This window comes from Hyperolius riggenbachi, chromosome 4 (assembly GCF_040937935.1).
Source record: "Hyperolius riggenbachi isolate aHypRig1 chromosome 4, aHypRig1.pri, whole genome shotgun sequence".
In the NCBI taxonomy this organism is placed as follows: domain Eukaryota; kingdom Metazoa; phylum Chordata; class Amphibia; order Anura; family Hyperoliidae; genus Hyperolius; species Hyperolius riggenbachi.
In genome coordinates, this window is record NC_090649.1 from 331,719,453 (window position 1) to 331,740,685 (window position 21,233).

Below are 21,233 nucleotides of genomic sequence, written 5' to 3' on the forward strand. Positions count from 1 at the left end.
GTGAGGACATGTTAAACAGTTTCCAAACTGCAGGTGCATATCAATCTGCATTTTGAGACCTCCAATCAATCCAGGGTAGCCAGAAGGTTTCAAAAATCGGGATAATATCCTTTAGGCCGGATTCACACTATAAGCGCTTTACTGTTTACAATCAATCCAGGGTAGCCAGAAGGTTTCAAAAATCGGAAGAATATCATTTAGGCCGGATTCACACTATAAGCGCTTTACTAAGCACGGTGGCGTAGTGGTTAGCTCTCTCGCCTTGCAGCGCTGGGTCCCTGGTTCGAATCCCAGCCAGGGCACTATCTGCAAAGAGTTTGTAGGTTCTCTCCGTGTCTGTGTGGGTTTCCTCCGGGCACTCCGGTTTCCTCCCACATGCCAAAAACATACAGATAAGTTAATTGGCTCCCTCTAAAATTGGCCCTAGACTACAGTACTTACACTTCATAATATAGACATATGGCAATGGTAGGGATTAGATTGTGAGCTCCTTTGAGGGACAGTTAGTGACAAGAGATATATATATATATATATATATATATATATATATATATATACACACACTGTACAGCGCTGCGTAATATGTCGGCGCTATATAAATACTAAATAATAATAATAATAATAACAATACTGAGCGCTTGTGATAGATTAGTGCTTTCTGGGTGCTTATTTAAATTTATCCCATTCACTTTCATTAAAATTGCGGTAAAAATCACATTAAAATTGCTGCAATTGCATAAAATCGTGGTGATTTTAAGCTAATTAATCACAAAGCGCTCAGAAAAGCGCTTATAGTGTGGATCCGGCCTTAGTGTGGCATTTATTTTTTTCACAGTTCATAATTATGTTAATTTTCAGTAGTAGTTAACCTGCCTGACTTTCTGATTCCCACGGCCCTGCGGCCGCGGGAACGTTTTTTGCAAATAATTTTTTAAATTTATCATGTAGCTAGCCTAGCGCTAGCTACACGATTCCCCCCTCCCTGCGGCGTCCCTCCCACCCCTCCGATCGCCGGCGCAAACCACCCGTCTGGAAATCCCGTTCTGAACAGGATTTCCAGGAGGGCTTCCCCAGTCGCCATGGTGACGACCGTCGTGACGTCATGACGTCATGACGTCACAGGGAGTCCTGATCCACCCCTTAGCGCTGCCTGGCACTGATTAGCCAGGCAGCGCACAGGGTCGGGGGGGGGGAGGGTGCATCGCGGCGGGTAGCGGCGGAGATCAGGCGCAACACGCAGCAAGCAGTGCTTGCTGCGTGTTTAAAAAAAAAAAAATATTCAAATCGGCCCAGTGGGGCCTGAGCAGCGACCTCCGGACGAGCCTAGCTCGTCCAGAACGCCAAGGAGGTTAAAATAAAACTGGAGGAGCACCATTGAACCGCAATGAGAGTTTTACCTGCCACAGTAACAAAATGCTGAGCTTTTTTTATTTGCCATTACTTTTGCTGAACTGATAGGAAGGGCAGCTGAAGAAATCTGTTAGCAAAAATTTAAGTCAGGCTACACATCGAATTACATCATTAGAGGCTTTCACTCTGACTATGAGCTCTTACCTGCATACAGTTATTAGATGATACAGCCATTACAGGCATGTAAAAACAGTTTTAGAAGAGATAACTGGACTACTATAAATCCCTACTTCAGATAGGTTTACCTTAAAAATTAAGCATAAAAAAAACACACATGCACTGCAGCATTACTACTGCAGAGAAATGTATTCAGATGTGACTCCTCAGAAGACTGGGCCATTAGGAAGAAGGTTTGCAGATGTGCACTGCATGTGGGAACATAGCAAACCATGGAAATGCATGCAATAGAGCAGTTTCTAATTAAGATAACAAGGGGGCAAAGGTAATGTTTGTTTTCTCTGTTCACTGCCTTTCTTGCTGACTGTGATGATTTCAAAGCCAGAACGCTTTTTTTCATCAAGGTCTGCCTCACACAAATATGCTCTGCTTGCAAGAAGGTTTAAGCTAGAAACGGTTATATTACAATTTTTATTAGGCATAAATAAGAATCTGTGATTATTTGCTGGGAATGTAGCAATGGCACTGTGCACATATTATTAAAAGTGCTAATTGCAATGGCATCACAGTTGCAATAAACTGATCATGTGAACTATAATTTGAGTGGACAAGCCACCTGCCCTTAAATTCACTCTAAGGCTGTGTTCCCACATGTTGCCGTACCACGTGTGGACAGTGTAGTGTCTGCCCCGATGGCCCCACTGGAGCCCAGGGCAGATGCGCTCCCCTATAGTCTATATGGAGGAATGCACCTGTCTGCCTGGGATTATCTCGGACTGCACAGAAGTGCGGTCCGCTTACTGCAACAAATCCAGTGGATCTGTTGCAGTGTGACAAGTGTGAGCGGCTCTTATTTATAAAATAGGAGCCATTCATTTGACGAGTGGCACAATATGGGGAAACGTTGTACCACTTGAGTGACTCCGCTGTAATGGGAACAGAACCTGATATCACTATCTAAATCCAAAGGAGGCATATTAGTCGAATTTTAACATGTCCTGTAAGGATCAAAAAATTGGTGTAACATTACAATCTCATACCCCATTAGACCTTCAGCCTTGGGAAAATAAGTCATACATAATTTGAGGTCTGAGCACACATTTTTTTTCTTCTGTGAGTATGCAGTTCCATGTTTTTCACCCCGTGGGTTGTGGTGGATGATTCCTCCAGTGGTGGCAGCGCTTGAGGGGCTTGTCTGCGCCCCCCCCCCCCCTGCCTCACTGTTGGTGTGTTCACTCCCAGGACATGCATTTGCACTTGCAGTTGGGTACAAATTCGCAAAAGTAGGGAATATATCCTTTAGAGGGTGGGGGAGCAGCGTAGATTACCCCCCCTGGACGTCGGCCACATCTGGGGGGGTACGCCGTTTGCGTTCTCTTGCTCCACCACCCGATGGGGCAGTTGCAGCACTCCCGGGCAGTGCGGTGCTCTGTGGGGGTATCTATGCTGCCCTCATTTCTTGGGGATACGAGGAGGCCTACACGCAGCACCCGTTGAGATGCAAAGTATTTTGCATGGGCCAACTCCTGCAGGATACAGCAGGGAAGTAGCTTTAGATCCTGTATATTCTTGTAAGCGGATGCAATATGCAAATGCTGTGCCATTTTGATTAGTCAATAGAATTGATGCAGCCAGTATATATATCAGGTCATGACTGGTCTGAGCACACATCTCTTTTTCTTCTGTGAGTATATCATTTGAGGTTTTACTATTGATCAACACCACACTTGATACTATTCATTAGACTTTTACTAAGCTGTTTACTAGTTTCCCGTGGATTACTCCAATGCCTCCAGTGTTGAAGCTTAATACAATTCAAAAACATTCTCTCTGGTTTCTGCAAGAGGCAGGACCTCTTCAGGGTACTAGACCCCTTGGGCCATATCTTTTTACACAACTTTCCAGCAATAAGCACTGGCTAGTTCTTAAATTAGGCGATGGGCGCATTTAAGAACTCTCTTAGCGTTAAAGAACTCGCTTAGGCGTTCGCTTAGACCTGCAAAACGCAGTTCTAAACGTGCCAACGCACATCATCGTGGCTTCATCTGGGGGTCTCCATTAATAAAGAGACCCCCAGAACTTCCCGCCGGGCCATCCGCACATCGCTGAAGCTCCCCTGCAGCAGAGCCAGGCACCCGTGAGTAATTTACTTTCAGCCACCGGACATTTGCGGATGTTTGGTAGGTGCACGTGCATCTCTAGGGAGCAGGGATGTGGTGGTGAAAGACCGCACCACAGAGCAAATCCTCTGCATCTGCAAGCTACTTATCACCATGAATAGGATATGGCCCTTTGTGAGGCTCTCCATCTAAGATCTGTCAAAACCTAATTGGCTATTTTAGGGTGAAATGCTATGGTTGCACTATTCACTGATGTTGTCTGAGCAGCAGCCTCACAGCTTATATGTAGTGATGGTGATGTCTAGGAGGACACATGGAGAAGCATGTGATTTGTTTGATCAGCTGATAGATTTGCCAAGCTCTGATTTGCAGTTTCCATATCCAACTTTAGCACATGATCATGACTCGCAAATCAGAGACTTGCATTTCTAGCACCTGACCAAACTGATCACAGGGTTCTCCATGTGCAGGCCAAGTAGTTTCCAGGCTCAATTTCAGACCACCACCTTTAACAAGGCACACAAGTTAAAAAATAAACAAAAGTCTATAATATTGTAAAAAGTCTATAATATTGTCCAGTACAGACAGTCCTAAAAACACAGTACTTTATGAAGAAGATAAAAAGCCTATGAAAAAGTACTGCGCTCCCAAGTATTTTTTGGCAAAGGAAGGGGCACCACAGTTATGTAAATGGAGCTAACTATATTCAATGCTAAATTGGCATCCAAACATGGAAAGGCTTACCTGCACAAATGTATATGGAGCAGCATGTAGCTGGGGAGCTGACAAAATATGGCAATGATTTCTAGTAACTCCCTTGGTATGTTACATATATTATCTGGTTTACATACCTGAGTCATAAAATATTCAACATCAAGCACTAGCTGTAGTCGGATTTTGTTGTCATCGCTAACTCCACCACTGGTGCTATTACTAGACACTGCAGCTTTACGTGCTTGCTTGAGTCTCCTCAGACTTTGTTCCATTTTGTTTACTGAATTTAGAACTTCAGATACGGTTTCATAATATCTAGAAAGAAACCAAAACAAATCATAGAACCAATCACAACATACAAGGAAAGAAAAACAAAATAGTAATCTTATAAAGTCAACATGCCTGCATCATGGACTTCAAACATTTGCGTATAAATTATGATTTAGGATTCCAATCTGAATGGCTAAATTAAAACTTGCTGTTGGCAAAACAACCCTGCTTACTATGCCATGGCTGGCTCTGCTAACTGATCTTTGGCCTTGAGGTGTCGCTGGGCTGTTCATATATAGGCATTTATAAATGCTTCAAAATTCCTTCACAGATTTGGCAAGTATTTTGAGGCAATATATTACCAGAACAACATTATTTTTTTTGTAGTAGAGTGAATTAGAATCAACAAGGTGCTTCTCTAACTATTCACATTTCATAGAACCATGCACAAGAAGAGAGATCTGGAGATCATATTTCAACATTTATAGAAATGATGCTATCATTGCTCACAGGGAAGAAAACAGATACCATATTTCTCTCTCCATAAGATGCACTGGACCATAAGGTACACCTAGATATGGAGGGGGAAAACAAGAAACAAAATTCTAAATAAAGTGTGTCTTCAGTGTGCAGGGGCATCTACCGGAGGATTAGGGCCGGCATCAGGTCCCCCCCCCAGCTCTCATGGAGCTAAAAATACAGTAAGTGGAAAGGGGCAGCAAGTCTCGCTTTAAATTAAGGGGTTACTCTGGCTCAGACCTGAAGAGAGCACAAAGAATGGCTATGTCTAGAGATAAGGATACACTACTGAAGACCGAGCCTAATAACAAATTGGACCATCAATCGAAGACCCATCCGATAAACTTTACCACGACTTACAGTCAGCAATATAATAAGGTTATTTACATTATTACAAAACATATTCCAATTTTGTATGCTGATGATAAGTTACTGAAGGTTCTGGAACCGGGTTGCAAATTTGCCTATAAAAAGGCCGGCTCATTGGCGGTTGCCCTCTCACCCAGTTTATTTCAATCACCAAGCAACACTATAGGACCCACATGGCTTTCCACGGTAGGGTCCTATAGATGTGGCTTTATTTCTTGTAAATATTGTTTCTGTCATAGCCCCTCACGGAGTGTCACTTCCACGGCTAATCAAAAAACGTTTTCTTTACGCCAGTTTATGAATTGTAATACTAAATCTGTCATCTATGTGGTCACCTGCACAATCTGTAATGTTCAATATGTGGGTTGTACCACAGAATCTCTGAACATTATAATGGTGCCTCGTGGATAATATTAGCAATGTGGCACAACACTATAGAGAGAGGCACGACAGCAATATGCAAGGTTTTTGCTTCCAGGCGATTGAGAGGGTCACTGCCTCTGTGAGACGGGGTGACTTGTATAAGAAATTGCGGACAAGAGAGGCATTTTGGATTCTACAACTGGGTACTAGGGAACTGGGGGGTTTAAACGCCAGGTTGGATATGCTATTTCTCATGAACAAATATGTTTTGGTTTCTTTCTAGATATTTTGTATTTTTGTATGTTTATATTTGTAATAAAGGTAATATATACTATAATAATTTTACCAATATTTGTTGGCATGAAGTAAAGAGCTCCTGTCTCTTAAAATTTTTATCAACTGTGTGATGTCCTCCCCACCGATGCACGCCCTTAGGGGCGGTCCTTGGGAAGTATATATGTCCAACTAAGATGTCAGTTATATAAGGCTATGAGTAAGGATACGGATCCGAAACATGTCAGCCGTTTTGCTGTATCTGTAATTCCTAAATAAAAACGCTTAGACTTTTAAACCTGTGAGTATGCGGACTTCATCCAATCTCAAGTGCAAAGGGGCAGTATGACAAAATTACATGGTAAAGAAAAAAAATCTCATTACTTAATGGAACATATGCATGCAAATTTCAAGTGTACTTACCCAGCTTTTGTTTGTGTTTATAATTTGCCCATTAACACATTTAACCTTTTGCAGGTGCTGTTGATTGAAATCTAGGCCCTCTTATCACTGCCAGGGTGTAGATTTCAATCTCATTTTGCTGCATGCTCCCGCCGCTATTGTTACTGCACTCAGCTGTCTATTGACAGCTGAGCTCAGTACATTAGCCAGGTGCCACAGTAGTGCTGAGGAAAAGAGGAGAAAATGCTCTGGTCCTGAATGGGCCAGAGTGTGTGTGTCCCAAAAGAGGTAAATTACCTACTTTTGTGTACATTCTGTTAGTGCTTCATTTAGCCATTTCTGCTTAGTGGTTTGCTTCAGTGTCTTTTCATAATCAACGTGAAGCTGATACAACGGCTTAAGAGCGTTTTCAACATAAAAGGAAGGCTTTGCTGGTACTTCCTGCAAAAAAAGAAAAAGTGTAATATATTGTTAACCTGCAAAAAGCATATTGAAGATTGTATCACTTGCAACAAAATCTCATACCAAGAATGGTTGAATAGCTCCTGTGGGATAGAGGTTCTCAAGGTTCCATGATTTAAACTCAGTCAAACCAGTCATACACCTCTTACTTTTCAAAAGTGGTTATTAATGCAAAACTAGCAATAACTAAACCCAGACAAACACAGGCAGCCTTTTTTCTTCGTTGTAATCTTGAATAAAGTTTCCTGAGACCAGGGTGCTACAATTCGTTTCTTTGGTAGGTCATTTACAACGTAACCATAAGTTAGAATCAGATAGTATTATTTCAGTCATACAAAATAACTTTTTACTTTTACTTCAAATTTGGGACAGATAAAGCTTTTGCTAAATATGAACATATAGGCGTGATTTTTTTTCATACAAAATGGCATAGTTGTTCAAAGCATCCCTTTCAGTATATGAAAACCTCTGATCAGCTCTTTCTTGACGGAAACCTGATAGGAATAATATGAAAGCATTTATACTTACCCGGGGCTTCCTCTATGCAGGAAATTTTGGTCTCGCACAACTTTTCCAGATGGACCGGAAGTGACAGGAACCAACAAAATCAATGATAACCTATGAGACGGATGGTGTCTGTTTTCAACAGGCTGCCTGTTGCAAGCTTTTCACAAGATATTTACTTACCATTTGGTTCCCTGCACGCTAGACAAAAAGGTACACTGATCCCGGGGCCCCAGCAGAAGCATCTCAAGCTCCCATTACTTGCAACAGACCAATGGGAATCATTCCTCCCCAGGGGGAATTCTCATTGGTTCACCAAGTAGTGGACCAATGGAAATCCTCCCTGGCGAGGGATGATTCCCAACCAATGGGAGCCTGAGATGCTTTTGAGGGAGCCTTGGGATGGGTATACCAGCGTTTCCAGCATGCAGAAAACTGAATAGATAGCAGCAGCAGCGGCAAAAAGGTAGAGAGCGGAATGGATTAGAAAACCAGAAGAAAAACAAATATACAATGTAAGAAACTGTTTTGTTTAAATGGAAAATGGATATGTTTTTTCATATGGTATAGTGTGGATCTAGCCTAAACTACCGTTACTCAAAAATTGAGTATGCTATTTCTCATGAACAAATATGTTTAAGAAAACTAAATAATCCAGAAAAAGTCATACTAACTTTATTGGTCCTTCTGTACAGCCTAGGAACTTCAAGGGCACTTTTCAAGTAAACTTGGCAAGATTCACTTAGATCCTGTGAGATTCTTCTATTTATGACCAAAAGAGGTTCTGATATTGAGGTAAATAGGTCTTCTAAAGCACCTAAATAAAAATAATCATGAAAAAAAAAATTCAGCTACTAGTAATTGCTTTTTTTTGAGTGCTGCCTTAAAGAGACTCTGTAACATGAAAAACATCCCCTGGGGGGTACTCACCTCGGGTGGGGGAAGCCTCGGGATCCTAATGAGGCTTCCCACGCCGTCCTCTGTCCCACGGGGGTCTCGCCGCAGCCCTCCGAACAGCCGGCGACTGTGCCGACTGTCAGTTCAATATTTACCTTTGCTGGCTCCAGCGGGGGCGCTGTGGCGACTTTCGGCACGGAAATAGACGGAAATACCCGATCTCCGTCGGGTCCGCTCTACTGCGCAGGCGCCGGAAACTTGCGCCTGCGCAGTAGAGCAGACCCGACGGCGATCGGGTATTTCCGCCTACTTCGGCGCCGACAGCCATCAGAGCGCCTGCGCAGGAGCCAGGAAGGTAAATATTGCGTCACCGCTGTACGGAGGGCTACAGCGAGACCCCCGAGGGACGCAGGACGGCGTGGGAAGCCTCATTAGGATCCTGAGGCTTCCCCCACCCGAGGTGAGTACCCCCCAGGGGCCGTTTTGTCGTTACAGTTCCTCTTTAAAGCAAATGGCCATTCCTAGAATTTTCATCCTTCAACTAATGAACACATTTATAACCTTGGAAACCAAAAAACTGTTCCACTAGTTACAAGAAATATTTTTTTTCATTTGCACCAACAGAACATTTGCTGGCTGCAAACTGAAAAAAAGTACATTTTAAAAATTAAATATTGTTGAAAGTGTATATATCAATTTGAATCAAAAAGCTCTTAAAAAGTTGTATATTGGCATATACCAGGCTGATGGAGTGTGTGTGAACTGAAAGCTGTAACCAAGACCTCTGTGCTTACAGGAAGGTGATCCTGATTTGTAAGAGCCGAGTTTTTGAGGCCAAAAAAGTGGCCCAAAAGTGGGTGTCTCGGCTTATACTCTAGTGCCCACCTCCCTGAGTGCACCTTCCTTCCGCAGAGTGTAAAAAAAAAAAAAAAAGCTGCGCAGCGCTAATGATCGAGTAACTTCCCCCTCCCGCTCGCCATTATGTGTACAGTAACCCGCGTGCCCCCCTCCCCGCTACGTGTAAAGTGCTGTAATCTGTGTGACATTCTGAGTTGAATGCGAAGTGTGCAGATAGCTTATTAGAGGTGCTGCACATGTGAGCTGTTGGTCATTTCAGATGCAGCCTTTGTGGTATGTGCTGGCCCTCTCCTTGCTGTCCATTAAAATGTAAGTTACACATTTTTGCTTAGCTGCTCCCAAGGTTATACATATGTTGTTTTTAATTTAGGTTAGGCCACTTGCCCAGAGGTCTGCCTCACCGTGGCGCAAGTGTCCAGTATATTATACTTTCCATGCAAACTATAGTGGAAGCCAAAATTCCTCCATAGTATAATAAATTTAGCATTTGTTTTGGATGCAGGGCATGCATTTTCAGCCTATTAGAGGTGGTGCATGCCTGAGCGATTAACCAGTCAATTGCAGCATGTTTTTAGGGATGCGCAACCCCCCCACCTTTTCATAATTCTCTCCCCGGCAGACTGGAGTGTGTGGGCAACCTTTGAATTGTCCTTCGTGTCCACCGAGTGTCAGAATATGAAACACGGCTTTGAGTAACTCTTAGTGATCCGCGCTGTGTTCGGATGCCTCTTCCTGCCTGTCGCAGGCTCGTTGTGATGACTCTTATCAAGTGCACGACGTGCGGCGTCATAGCAACGAGCCTGCGACAGGCAGGAAGAGGCATCCCAACACAGCTCGGATCACTAAGAGTTACTCAAAGCCGCGCTGCATACGGTGACACACAGGGGACACGGAGGACAATTCAAAGGTTGGCCACACACTCCAGTCTGCCAGGGAGAGAATGTCACGCAGATTACAGCACTTTACACATAGCGGGGGAGGGGGGCACGTGGGCTACTTTACACATTGTGGCAAACAGGGGAAAGAGGGCACAGATTACTGTACACATAGCCATGAGTGGGAGGGGGGGGGGGGGAGTTATGTGCTGCTCAGCTTTTTATTCCCATTTTTTTACACATTGCGGTGGGGGAGTGCCGGACCTAAACTCAGTACTTTCTCTCTGCTCTATAAGATACGCAACTTAAGATACCTTTAAAGAAAAACATTTCTTTGTTACAGCTGATACAAAATGCTGCAATACATCGGCAGTGCGTCTACTTCCTGCTTTCATGGAAGCAGACATATTGTTAACATCCAGTGCTTTCAAATAAGCTTATTTGCCTTGGCAGTAAGGTGACACAGGAGAGATCAAATTACAATTTGTGATTAGACAGATGAGGAGGAGGAATTATTATTTTTATTATTAATGCTGCTGCATTTCCTACCCTCGGCCTATACTCGGATCAATAATTTTTTCCAGGTTTTTTAGGTTAAAGTTGGGGGTGGGGGGGAAGTTGGGGGGGTCGGCCTATACTCGCGTCGGCCTATACTCGAGTATACACGATAATAATAGCTTTATGATCACAAACTCTGCTTCTTGGTATTCAGCACAGTTGTAATTCAATAGCAAGGGTGTTTGACCCATAAGCAATTAACTATCTCCTGAGTTTTATCCTAGTATATATTTTTTTCACTTTTCAATTGGAAAAGTACTAACAAATAGATTGAAAAGTACTATGAAAATTACTTTATTTTCTTGCTTGTTGGTTCATCCACCTTACGGCCGCGTAACGCCGATCAACGGCCACAAGGTTGCTCCCCACGGCCGTGTGACGCCGCTTGGCGTCTAGTCCTGGCGGGGTGGAGATTGCAAGGGATCACGCACATCCCGCTTAAGTGACGGAGCTCCGCTATCAGACTGTTATATTGTACAGCGCTGCAATCTACTGCAGTGCTGTACTGAGGACAGCTGTGTCACTTGGCTGTCCCCTAAAGAGGCTTCGATCGCTATCCCCTCTCATAGGCTGATGCCCTGATTGGCTGCCAGGGGGAGGGAGGGAACGAATAAAAAAATAAAATAGCAAAATGTATTAAAAAAAAACATCACAGCAGCTATCAGAGCCCACCAACAGAAAGCTCTGTTGGTGGGCAGAAAAGGGGGGGGGGGGATTAATGCGTGTGCTCAGTTGTATGGCTCTGCAGCAAGCCATTAAACCTGCAGAGCACTAATTTAAAAAAAAATCCTGGTCAACAATACAGTTGAATCTAGTTATAGTTAAAGGGATTTCGAGCAGTAAATACAATCAAAATCTGAACTTACCTCCAGCCCACCGTAGGTCGGGAGGTCCCTCGGCGTCCTTCTGGCTCTTCTTCCAGGCCCTGCACAGAAATGGCTCCTGGCGACACTGGGCCCGAGTGTCGGCTCTTTCTTCCGCAAAGATTAAACCGCGCATGTGCAGTACTGTCACGAGGCGGCCAGTGTGGTGACAACGGACGTCATCTTTCCGGAAGAAGGAGCCGACACTCGGGCCCAGTGTCGCCGAGAGCCATTTCTGAGCAGGGCCTGGAAGAAGAGCCAGAAGGACGCTGAGGGACCTCCTGACCTACGGTGGGCTGGAGAAAGCCCCAGTAAGTTCAGATTTTGATTGTATTTACTGCTCAGAGTCCCTTTAACCTCTGGATATAGAAAAATCAGTCCTTTAGGTCCCAGCAAATGCATCTGTATAAATATACAATGTAAGTCAAATTCTAATAAAGTAAACTTCTGATATTGTAAACTACCGGTACTTTTCTTGTTCCCTTCGTAGTTTACTATCTATTAAGAATTTTGACTCATTTGCTTAATTGGCTTCTTATTATTTTGTGTTAAACCTTGATATCTCACTATAATAATGACCAGTTTCTGAAAAACTGCTTGAATGACCTGGATCAGGTGGACATGATGGTGAGCACATTAAGCAGCCGATAAAAAAAAACTATATGAATGTGATCCTACCTGTTAGCACCAACATGTTTTTAAAGCCAATGAGGCTAAGTTTTCTCTCAATCACTTCAGTTAATTTTGGCATCTAGAAAAAAAGCAACAAGTAAGTAGTTTAATGCAGAACTATACACATTGAAAACATTTTTTTAAACAAAATTAGCTTAACATCTAACACACATCTGAAAAATACAGGGGTATGCTCCAATGTCTATAGCAGGCATCCTTCCCAGACAACCAAAATAACAAAAAGATAAAAAGAGAAGTGCAGGGCATGAGGCTGTATAATAACGGATGCATCTACTGAAAAATGTAAAATCCACACAATTTAACCATAACTAATGAAAGAACTGGTATATCACTCATACATTCTGCTCACCAAACAGCAGGCAATCTAATCTGTTGATTCCAGAATGAACATGTGAAAATGTGAGAGATCAGTCTCCTAATAATATAAGCTGTTGGTAATAATAAACAAAGCATAAATAAGTCCCAGAATCAGCTGCAGGCTTGTTTTATTATTTTGTCAGGTTTTTTTTTTCTTAAAATATCTGTCAAAGGAATTTAAGAACTTTTACCACTATCTGCTACTGTTGAATACTTTCTATGTGCTGTTAGATCTGCTTATGAATTCTCAGTTACCGTCTTATGGTTAACACAATATTGCTTTGTTGTATTTTTGCCTTGTTTGAATCTACATACCCATATTTTTTGGACCATAAGACGCACCTAGATTTAGAGGACAAAACCAAAGTAAAACATATATATATTATACTAAACCTAGTGCTTCCATGGTGCAGGCGGCAGTAACTGGCGCATTTAATGCAGCACCCCCCCCCCCCTGATTGGCTGCACGCGTCTCTACGCTGAATAGTCTTGGGAATCTGGAGTTGGGGAGTGCAAGGAAGGAATCGGTGCATCCGCGCTGCTCAGAACCTCACCCTGGGCCTCCACTCCTGCCCCCCCCCTCAAGCCGATGTGGGATTCCACGCCTTTCCCCTTCCAGCCGCTGTGGAATTCCACTCCTGCCCCCTTTCAAGCCGATCCGGACGCAACTCCTGCCCCCCTTCAAGGCAGTAGTAAGTATATATAGGAGAGTAGACCTACACTCGGGACAGAAGCATACGGGGGGGGGGGGGCATAGGGACAAATGGCTGCTCCATGGGGGTTGGCTACACAGATGGCTACACAGGCGGAGCGTATACATTTGGACCATAAGACGCAGGGACTCCCCTCCCACTTTTGGGGGAGAAAAAGTGCATCTTAAGGTCAGAAAAATACGGTAGTGGTTTAAAATGTACTGTATGATTGAGCCATGATATTACCCTTGTTCCTAATGTTGATATGTTAGTATGGAAATCAATTCTTATATAAGGTCTAATACGTTAAATGAATGACCTATAACTATAGTAAGGATTAGAGTAAGAGCCCCTCTGAAGGACAATAAGTGACAAGACTATATACTCTGCAAAGCAGTGTGGAAGAGGTCAGTGTTTTATAAATACTAAATAAATAAAATGAATGCTGGATTAAGAAAACAAAAACATATGATAGAGAAGGGGATCAACAGGGGTTGTATTGGGATGGTGAAGTGCTGATTAGAAATGGGGTGGGGACAGAATGACTGACATTTCTGGGAATGGGGACCTATACCTGCGCACACATCTATCCCAGTGCTGGTTACAAGACTATCATGTAATGTGAAGTGTGTGAATCTTCACAGCAGGTACACAGGCAGCAATGTACTGGCAGCAGATTACATTTGCAACCATACCCTGATTCCATCTTACCTCATCAGTGATTTTTTCTATATCTGCTATCAGAAGAATCAACTGACGAGTTGTTAAGTTGGAACTCTGGCTCTCTGGAACTGAGGATGTAGCTTGTTCTTCAGAAATCATATATGTGGCTGCTGCATCTTTATTAGATCTTGAAAAACTTTTACTTTCAGTCAATTTGCCTTCAGAACTAACACGGGATGCCACCTGTATAAAACAAAACCCAAATGATGTGTTCAAATTAGCAGAAAACACAGGACCTTTGAAATAAGGGATAAGTAACATTTGGACTACAGTAATAACAGCTCACCTTGAGAACGTCCATTTTATAAAACCATTCAGCATAGCTACAGCATTTGAAAGTTAAAAAAAAGCCTTTGCAGAAAATAAAGCAATGAGCAGTCTACAGAAATTTCAGGTAAAACTTTAGCATTCTAATAACAGAATCACTCATCATACATTTGAGTTTACCAACACAAGGGGCCAAAGGCAATTGAATTTTTCTCCTAAGCTTTCTCCTAGGTGATATTTTACACCTTAGCAATAAAATGCCTTTTTTTTAAAGTCACAAGCAAACAAAAGAAAACCTCAGAATAATTTTGACAGTACTTTTTTTACTTTTTCAATTGCTGAGTGCTACAAAGTTATTTTAAACAAAAGATGAAATTTATCTCCTAGGATAAAACTTAGGAGACCTAGTGAATTGCATATGACCCAAGGAATGGCTTAAAGGGAGCAAAAGATTGCTTCTTATGGACCTCTTACTGTGTGAAACATATGATGAAGCAGTGATGATGCACCAAAATTCACACAAAAAAATAATGAAATATGTGATATATGTATAAATACTAAAATGACAAAAATGATATTATTCTGTGGTTGGAAGCCCATATAAACAGCTTTATATATTGCATCTATTTTCAGTCATCATTGAGTGCTAGTGAATAGCTCACCACAGATAAATGAACTAAAGGCCCGTACCCACCTCACGATTCTTCCGACAAATTTTTTGAGCGACACGAAGTCGTTTACGTGATCTCGCGACGTGGGTACAGGTGCACGATCATGTGAACGATCATGCGAACATCATGCATACCCGCCAGCTAGAGGATGCAGGATAAGAGGAGTGTTCGTCGTCAGGGAGACGTCACTGGATCCATCTCCCTGCATCGCAAGGTAAGTACTTAGCTTAACAGTTATAAATGACGATAAGAGCAATCACCTTCCCAAAATGGCCGAATACCTGTATACATTTCGCAAGACAATTCTCACTTCATTAGAGGCAGGGGTAAAGGGTATATTTTAAAAGTTTCAACATAACAAGTATATCCAGAAATTCACATGATTTAAACATATGAAGCGTGATTAAGCACTGACTGACTGAGCCTGTTGTGCTTTCCTGCTTGACTGAGGGTTTTTTTCCCAGGTGTCCACAAGATCCCTGCTACAGCAACCTATCTTACAGTACATTTTTCACTTTTCCCCACATGTACAAACAATATATTGAAAAACATCAAGTTAACTGAGACAGCCCCAAACTACATTTTCTAGAAGTAGGTATCTCAAGTAATTCAAAAACTCGATAATTTGAGGTTTTACATTACACTATAATTATCTTTAAAGATCTTTATACATTATAAAGGGAACTCAACTGAGAAGGATATGGATTTTTCCTTTTAAAATAATATCAGTTGCTGACTTTACTGCTGATCCCATGTCTCTAATACTTTTTAGCCACAGCCCCTCAACAAGCATGCAGATCAGGTGTTCTGACTGAAGTCAGACTGGACTAGCTGCATGCTTGTTTCAGGTGTGTGATTCAGCCACTACTGAAGCCAAAGTGATCAGCAGGACTTATGCTGAATACACACCATGCGTTTCCACGTCGAATGCGTCCGTCGATACGCGTCGATTCGATTATTTCCGAGCATTTCCTAACGCATTTCGATGATTTTTAGGTCGATTGCCATGTAAAGTATGGCAAATCGACTTAACGATCCATCGAAGCTTGAATCAGACATGTCGGAAATAATCGAATCGATGCGTATCGACGGACGCATCGAACGCAGAAACGCATGGTGTGTATCCAGCATAACAAGCAACTGGTATTGTTTAAAAGGAAACATCCATCTCCCTCTCAGTTAAGGTTCCCTTTAAAGGATAATCAAAGTGACATGTGATATGATAAGAGAAGACATGTGTATGTACAGTGCCTAGCACACAAATAACTATGCTGTGTTCCTTTTTTTCTTTCTCCTCCTGAAATAGTTAACTATAAGGTATGTAAGTGGCTGACTCAGTCCTGACTCAGACAGGAAGTGACTACAGTGTGACACTCACTGATAAGAAATTCCAACTATAAAACATTTTCCTAGCAGAAAATGGCTTCTGAGAGCAATAAAAAGATAAAAAGGGGAATTTCTTATCAGTGAGGATCACACTGTAGTCACTTCCTGTCTGAGTCAGGACTGAGTCAGCCACTTGCATACCTGATATTTAACTCTTTCAGGCAGAGAAAGAAAAAACACAGTGTCGGGCGTACCGCCGGCTGTCCCCAGGAGTCCTCCATTATAATTTTAAGTGATCGTGTAGTTGTAATATGTTCAGCTAGCACTAGGCTAGCTAGCAATGGTGGTCGGCATCCCCGATTACTTCTAATCCCCCCGATCGCCGCTAAATACATCACCCCTACCTGGATCCAGCGATGGCGCAGCCGCCCTGCACATCTCCGGTCCTCTCTAGGGGGAGGATCGGGTCTGCTCATGATGTCATGACGTCGCCGACGTCATGTTCGATCCTCCCCATAAAGAAGAATCAGAGGGGATGCCGGCCACCATTGCTAGCTAGCCTAGTGCTAGCTGAACATATTACAACTACACGATCACTTAAAATTCTAATGGGGGACTGTCGGCTGCAAATCCTCCGGCTTGCGTAACACCCAGGAGGTTAAAGTTCAGCAGCGATACATTATCAGCTGTAACGGATAGAGGTACAGGCAATGTGATGTCTACAGCTATTTCGCGCCGTCAGCGGTGTGGCGCTTCATCAGGACAAACTGCCCCCACAAATGTCACCTCTTAAATAGTATCCTACCTTCTAGAGCAGGAAACTAGCGGTAAATGCACCTCTGTCAGCTGTCCATGTGAAAGAGCCCTAATTATTATTTGTGTTGTACTCTCTCATTTTTATTTATTTATTTTCATAGTTTTTTACAGTACTTTATAAATACATTTATTTTGATATCTACAGACAGTACTAGAACAGTTTTTTTTAGGCATAGGCAGTCTAAAGGTGGCCATACATGGTACAATTTTTTAATTAGATAATTTAGTTTGATTATTCCGTTAGATCGAATATAAAGATTTTTCCAGCATGTCCAATCATTTTTCCCGAAAAAAACGGGATAATCGTTTGAATTTCTTGATCGAAAAAAAAAAAATTCAACTTTCATTCAATTCGATCATTTAAATCGAATAAACGGGAAAATCGAACGTTTTTATTGTACCATGTATGGCCACCTTAAGTGTGTATTGGACTTTTTTCCAGCACTAAATTTTTGAAACTTGGGCCAATATGCAATTAGCTTTTTCTCCTAGTAGATATTTTCACACCTTATAAATAAAATATAAATAAAACCACCAGCAAGCAAGAAAATACTCAAAATAATTTTGATAGTTCTTGGTCATGTACTTTTTGGTCCTTTTTTTTAATTGCAAAGTGCCGAAAAATCATTTTAAAATAAGTGGAAAAAATATCTCCTAGGAGAAAACAAGGGAGAAAAAGTGAATTGCATATGGGCCTTGGTGACCTACCTATAGAACATTTTAAAGAGATTCAGAGATGAAAAAGAATTGATATTTACCCGGGGATTCCTGACGCCCCATAAACACGTGCGAGTCCTCGCCGTCCTCCAGCAGTCTGCTGTTCAGCTGCAATCAGCCCCGGTAAAAGGCTTAGTCACATCAGTCCGGATCTACATAGTGATGCTATCACTTGACAAAGAGCGGTTATACCGCTCGAAATGGCGACAGTCCGTTGTGAGCAGATCTGGCTGCAGTGTGGACATAGCATTATTCTGGAAGTGTGTCCTTCATTCACTGCATGCATCTGAGAGCTATGAATATTTTCTAAGAGCTGTATTTACATTAAGACTTAAAGTTGGATGTTTGGGCTGATGCTATTCATGCTGTGCTCGACATTTTGAACCTGTGCTGGCCACTTCTACTTTTGGAATCAGTCTGGATCTACGGCGCATGCACAGTAAGTCCACGCATGTGCAGAAGACCCAGACTGATCCCGACTGAGCCTGGTACTGAGGCTGATCGCGGCTGAACGGCAGACCGCGGGAGGACAGCGAGGAACTGGCACGTGTTTATAGGGCTGGAGGAAGGCCCGGGTAAGTATCTCTTTAAGAATCTTTTAATTCATGTAATCATTAACACAAAAGATTGCCATGCTATTTATAGAGATGTAGCTGACTCATTGTTTGTGCCAAATGTCTTCTTTAACAAAGAATAACATCACTGGCTTCTTAAACACAGAATAACAACACTGGCTGAGTAACAAGTGTGTGCAACTGCATTTGTATCCATTCATTGATCATACCGATGCAAGTCCATTGCAGCAGTTCAGCAGCTGATGTGTGTGACCAATATGGGTATGCAGTCCTTTCAGCATTAGAGTTCCAGATTCAGATCTTAGCCAAGGCACTATCTACATGAACTTTGTTCTTCCTGTGTTTGCATGCAATATCTCCAGTAATTCCATGGCACTTTAGGTATATCTTAAAGGGAACTGAGTGTCATTTTTAACACCCAGTGCATCTTAATAGCACATTAAAAATGCATGCTAACAATGTAGCTCATAATAAAAAAAACTTCGATTTTACCTCTTCTTTTTACATTTAAAAGTATAGCAGAGGCTTCTATAACCCTACTGCTGGGGGGTTATAGAATCCTCCTGATGGCAGGGCCAACCACAGAAGTTTCGGGCAGATAAGAACTCGTGTAATTATTTTATTGCACACATTAGCAGAGAGCAAACAACAGCTTTCATCAGCGGGGAAGGGGGAGAGAGATAAAACACTGTGTTTCAAAGAGTTTAGAGAAGTCACAGATGCTATCTTCTTAAGGGCAGCTAGAAGGGAGGGGGAAATATGACAGCTCCTATAGCTAGTAGAAACCAGGAGAAAAATTGGTGCTTGGTTCACTTTAAGGAGAAAGGCTATGGATGGTCATTATTGCAGGGTTAGCACATGAAAAATACTATTACTGGGTAATACAGGCTGCTTTATCCTCCACTGTAAGCATGACGATTTTGCACATTGACATAAAAGCTGGAGGTTTTGCATTCCACTCATTTGAACAAAAAGACTTAAGCCTTGCACACACTAGTCAGTTCTTGTGCAATCATTTGTTCTGTGGCCCGAAGTGTGAGAAAGAGATCTAGCCTGCCAGATCATCTCGTTTGACCACAGGCTGGAAGTTGTGCTTCTTAATCCTCCTGCTAAAACAGAGCTAAAATTATTTTCCCTAAATACATGCACTAACTGGAGGAGGATCTAAAATCAGTTGCCAGTTACTCCAGTATGAGTTCTCTTGTCGCAGTTGCATGAAGTAACCTCTTTCCAGTTTCCTTGATTGCCACGTGTCTACATGTAAACAAGGGGAGTACATAGAAACCCCGTATAGATATTAAAAGCACAAACCTGTTCTTTGAGTTCCTTACCTCCTTAATGAATACGCAATAACGAGACAGCAACTGAAGGGTCAGTTTCCAGAAACGGTGAGCAAGTAAAGGTACAAAGATCTCATCAGACCAGCATGTAGTCAAGCAGGTCCACAAAACACTGGAGCCTTGAAGGCAATACAAATGCCCATCTGTCCAAATATAGAAAATAGGCTTGATGTAAAATATAAATACACTTTGCTTAAATAGAATCTCTACCTTTTTTGAGCAACTAATTTCATTGTGAACTTTTATTCTGGGCATAACATCACACAATGCTAACACAGTTTGTCAAGTCAGAAGTGTCCATGTGGCTGCTCACAAGGCCTGCTGCATTCTGTAGTTGACTACTCATGCAAGAAAAGTAAATACATGGGCTGTCTGTACTGAAACGCAGAGTACAGATTCTAGTCAAGAAAATAACAGCAGTTTGTGCTTATAGTTACTTTTGATTATTGATAACTGGCTACAAACTGAAACAGAAAGGTTTATTTTTAATAATATTAAATTGCAATAAAAAGTGTGGAGCTGATAAAAGTATTGGAACGAGTGTACATTTTTGGCGAGAATGGAATTTCATTTTGGGGGGAGATCTGCCAGCTAAAACGTACTGTATGTTTTGGACTATAAGACTTCCTTTTTCTCCACCAAAAGTGGGGTAAAAAAAGTCACTGGGCCAGATTTATCAAAGCATTACCGACAGTTTTTTCTTCTAAAACTGTTCTAACCAGCAGAAGAACTGTTCTGCATGATAGTAAGAAACTTCCCAAAGCCTATGTAACAGCGGCAGTTTAGCATGGATTTCTAGAGCTACACTACAGTTAAGAAAAGTGAAACAAAAGTTTGCTTTCTTAAAACAGAAAGAATTTGCGATAATTCATGTTGGAGTGAGCTTGAGATGTCTCCCAGTGCATCACTGCTGAACATATGCAAATTAACCACTGTACCCTTAGAAGCTAAACACACCTCCAGAACCGCTGGAATGCGATGATGTGTCAGCTCGTCAATTTGTACAGAGCCATAATAATCCAACATGCATACAGACTGTTTCGAATTGTTTGATCCTCATCAGTGCATGGCATGGATTAATTTGGCTCTATGGAGTAGGGCTTGTAACACCGAGAGGTACAGACTAACCAGCAAGCTCATGGTGACCCAGAACTCATTGGAGTGTGTAAGGGACTACAATGGTCCTAAAATCCCCCTTACTAAGATGTTAAGAAAAACAAAAGTTTGCTTTCTTAAAACAGAAAGAATTTGCGATAATTCAGGTTGGAGTGAGCTTGAGATGTCTCCCAGTGCATCACTGCTGAACTGAAAGTTAAGAAAAGTGCAAATCCATTCCTTAACTACTGCAGATTAAGAAGTGCTCATTAGCAGTTCTACAGATAGTGCAGGCTAGATGTGATTTGTAAAGGGCTCCTTCCCCCTCACTCAGAGCTTGCTGACAGCAGGTGTGTTGGTTACCACAGCAATTCCCCTCACACACTG

The 21,233-nt window shown here is 42.2% G+C and overlaps 1 protein-coding gene across 1 annotated transcript in view; it reads right to left on the reverse strand.

Annotated features, from left to right (window-relative positions):
• The window catches only part of COG2 (component of oligomeric golgi complex 2), a 142,863-nt gene that overhangs the window by 23,770 nt on the left and 97,860 nt on the right, over positions 1 to 21,233 (reverse strand). Inside the window, exons 12-17 of the mRNA XM_068231820.1 lie at positions 19,743 to 19,894; positions 14,028 to 14,222; positions 12,253 to 12,325; positions 8,198 to 8,340; positions 6,859 to 6,998; positions 4,499 to 4,676 (exon numbers count right to left, since the gene is read on the reverse strand). Of these exons, the coding sequence (XP_068087921.1) occupies positions 4,499 to 4,676; positions 6,859 to 6,998; positions 8,198 to 8,340; positions 12,253 to 12,325; positions 14,028 to 14,222; positions 19,743 to 19,894 (881 nt within the window). The remainder of the gene's footprint in view (positions 1 to 4,498; positions 4,677 to 6,858; positions 6,999 to 8,197; positions 8,341 to 12,252; positions 12,326 to 14,027; positions 14,223 to 19,742; positions 19,895 to 21,233) is intronic.